This window comes from Eimeria mitis, genomic scaffold (assembly GCF_000499745.2).
Source record: "Eimeria mitis Houghton genomic scaffold, Emh_scaff6115, whole genome shotgun sequence".
In the NCBI taxonomy this organism is placed as follows: Eukaryota; Apicomplexa; class Conoidasida; order Eucoccidiorida; family Eimeriidae; genus Eimeria; species Eimeria mitis.
The window spans coordinates 42-1,720 of record NW_013574325.1 but is presented as its reverse complement, the minus strand read 5'-3'; the positions used below and the strand labels follow the sequence as shown (position 1 = coordinate 1,720).

Genomic DNA, 1,679 nt, shown 5'->3' with positions numbered 1-1,679 from the left:
GTTGTAAAAACGCAACAGAAGGCAGAAGACAGTCACGCAGTACGGCGGGCTTCAAAAGAAAAGCTGCCTTGCTTGGTGGCTCGCCTCCTTCAATTGTGTTTTCTTTCGCCGAATGACTTCAGCAGAAGGTAAATAAAAGGGATTTTTATTCCCTCTTACGAGCTTTGCTGCAGGCTGCAGCCGCTGACAAACGAAGCAGCAGCAGCAGCAGCAGCAGCAGCAATAGTCGGTTCAAGAGGGTTCGGCTCTGCAACGAGGCAGCAGGTTTCTTGTTTCATTCTTTCAGCTGGAATGTGTCTTTGTTTTCTGTCTCCTGTTGTTGCATGCAATGCATGCACTGCATGCAATGCATGCACTGCATGCAACGCATGCATTGCATGCAACAACAGCAACACCACCTCAACAGCTTATGCAATGACATCTATCTTGACGCCGTATTTCACATTCTCTGCGTTCTGGCCTTTGGATACATCGAGCTGCGTGCCGACAGTGGCGTGCAGGTAGTTGCAGAGTTTGTGTGTAACTGCAACAGCAAGAAGTCCATTCTGCGATATCTTTGACTTGATCGCTGTGTCCTTCTCGTCGTTCATATACCAAAGCCCACCGAAAGTAATGTGGCTCTTATTCTCAGGAATACTGTATTCAATTTCAGCAGCAAGTTCTGCGCCGCGGCCATCCAAAGACCTTCCATTCACACTCCCAATTATCTTTCCAAACATCATGCTGCCTGCTGGAGCCCTGTAAACAAATAAATACAAAAACACAAAAAAAAAAAATTTTTGAATTTCAGGTGTATGTGTACAGGTGCGCGGGTGCGACTGACACGGACGTGCAACACCAGGAAACAAGTTTGTGCCGCAGATATAGATATATGTATAAATATTTCAAAGTTTAGTATTAAGAATTTAATTCCGGGATTTTAAAAAAGAAAAAATTCATAAACAAAAGCTTACGTCTTCACTGCTGCCATCCAACTGCCTCCCTTCAGCCCGGGCGTCGGTGCGGTGTAGGAAGCGCCCAATGCATACTTCATTCCAGAGGCATCTAGCTTTCCCGAGACTTCACCTGAAAACAAACAAAAAAAACAAAAAAAAGACGAAAATAAACAAATATATCACAAATAATCCACAAAAATAACAAAAAAATTCGTTGTTTTCAAGCTATAATCAAAGAAATTCACAAAAATTTTTTTGAATTCTTTGAAACAGTCAACCTATGAACAAGTTGATCCTTTGCAGGTGATTCAGTAAACATAAACAAAGAGCATGCAAACACGAAAAGAATATAAAGAATATAAATGTTATATTCATAAAATATTAAATAATATGAATGTTATATTCATATAATATTAAATAATATTAATATTATATTCATATTTCTTGAAATATTTTTTCGTGTTTCTGCTGCTCACCGCCGAAGCGGAAGCGGTCGTAGGTGAAGGTGCCAGAGGAAACGAAAGTCCTCATAACAGGGTTAACCTGAAATTGAAAAAGAAATTAAAAAACTTGAAATAAAATAAAATTAAAAAATAAAATAAAAATAAATTCTAAAAAAAAGAATTCAAAAAGCTGAAACTGTTCATGATCCACAGAACTGAAATATAGAACGAAAAGCTGAAAAAAAATTGAATTCAAAAAGTGAAATATAATTCTAATCAAAAACTCAGAAGAAATTAAATT

General features: G+C 38.1%; 1 protein-coding gene across 1 annotated transcript; it reads right to left on the bottom strand.

The window, feature by feature from the left end:
• Positions 1–407: 407 nt before the first annotated feature.
• On the bottom strand, positions 408–1,466 carry EMH_0086030 (uncharacterized protein; the record flags this gene model as incomplete). The annotated part of the gene is made up of 3 exons (XM_013500977.1): positions 408–738; positions 954–1,065; positions 1,412–1,466. The coding sequence occupies 3 exons, from the start codon at positions 1,464–1,466 to the stop codon at positions 408–410; spliced, it is 498 nt and encodes a 165-aa protein (XP_013356431.1).
• Positions 1,467–1,679: the final 213 nt, after the last annotated feature.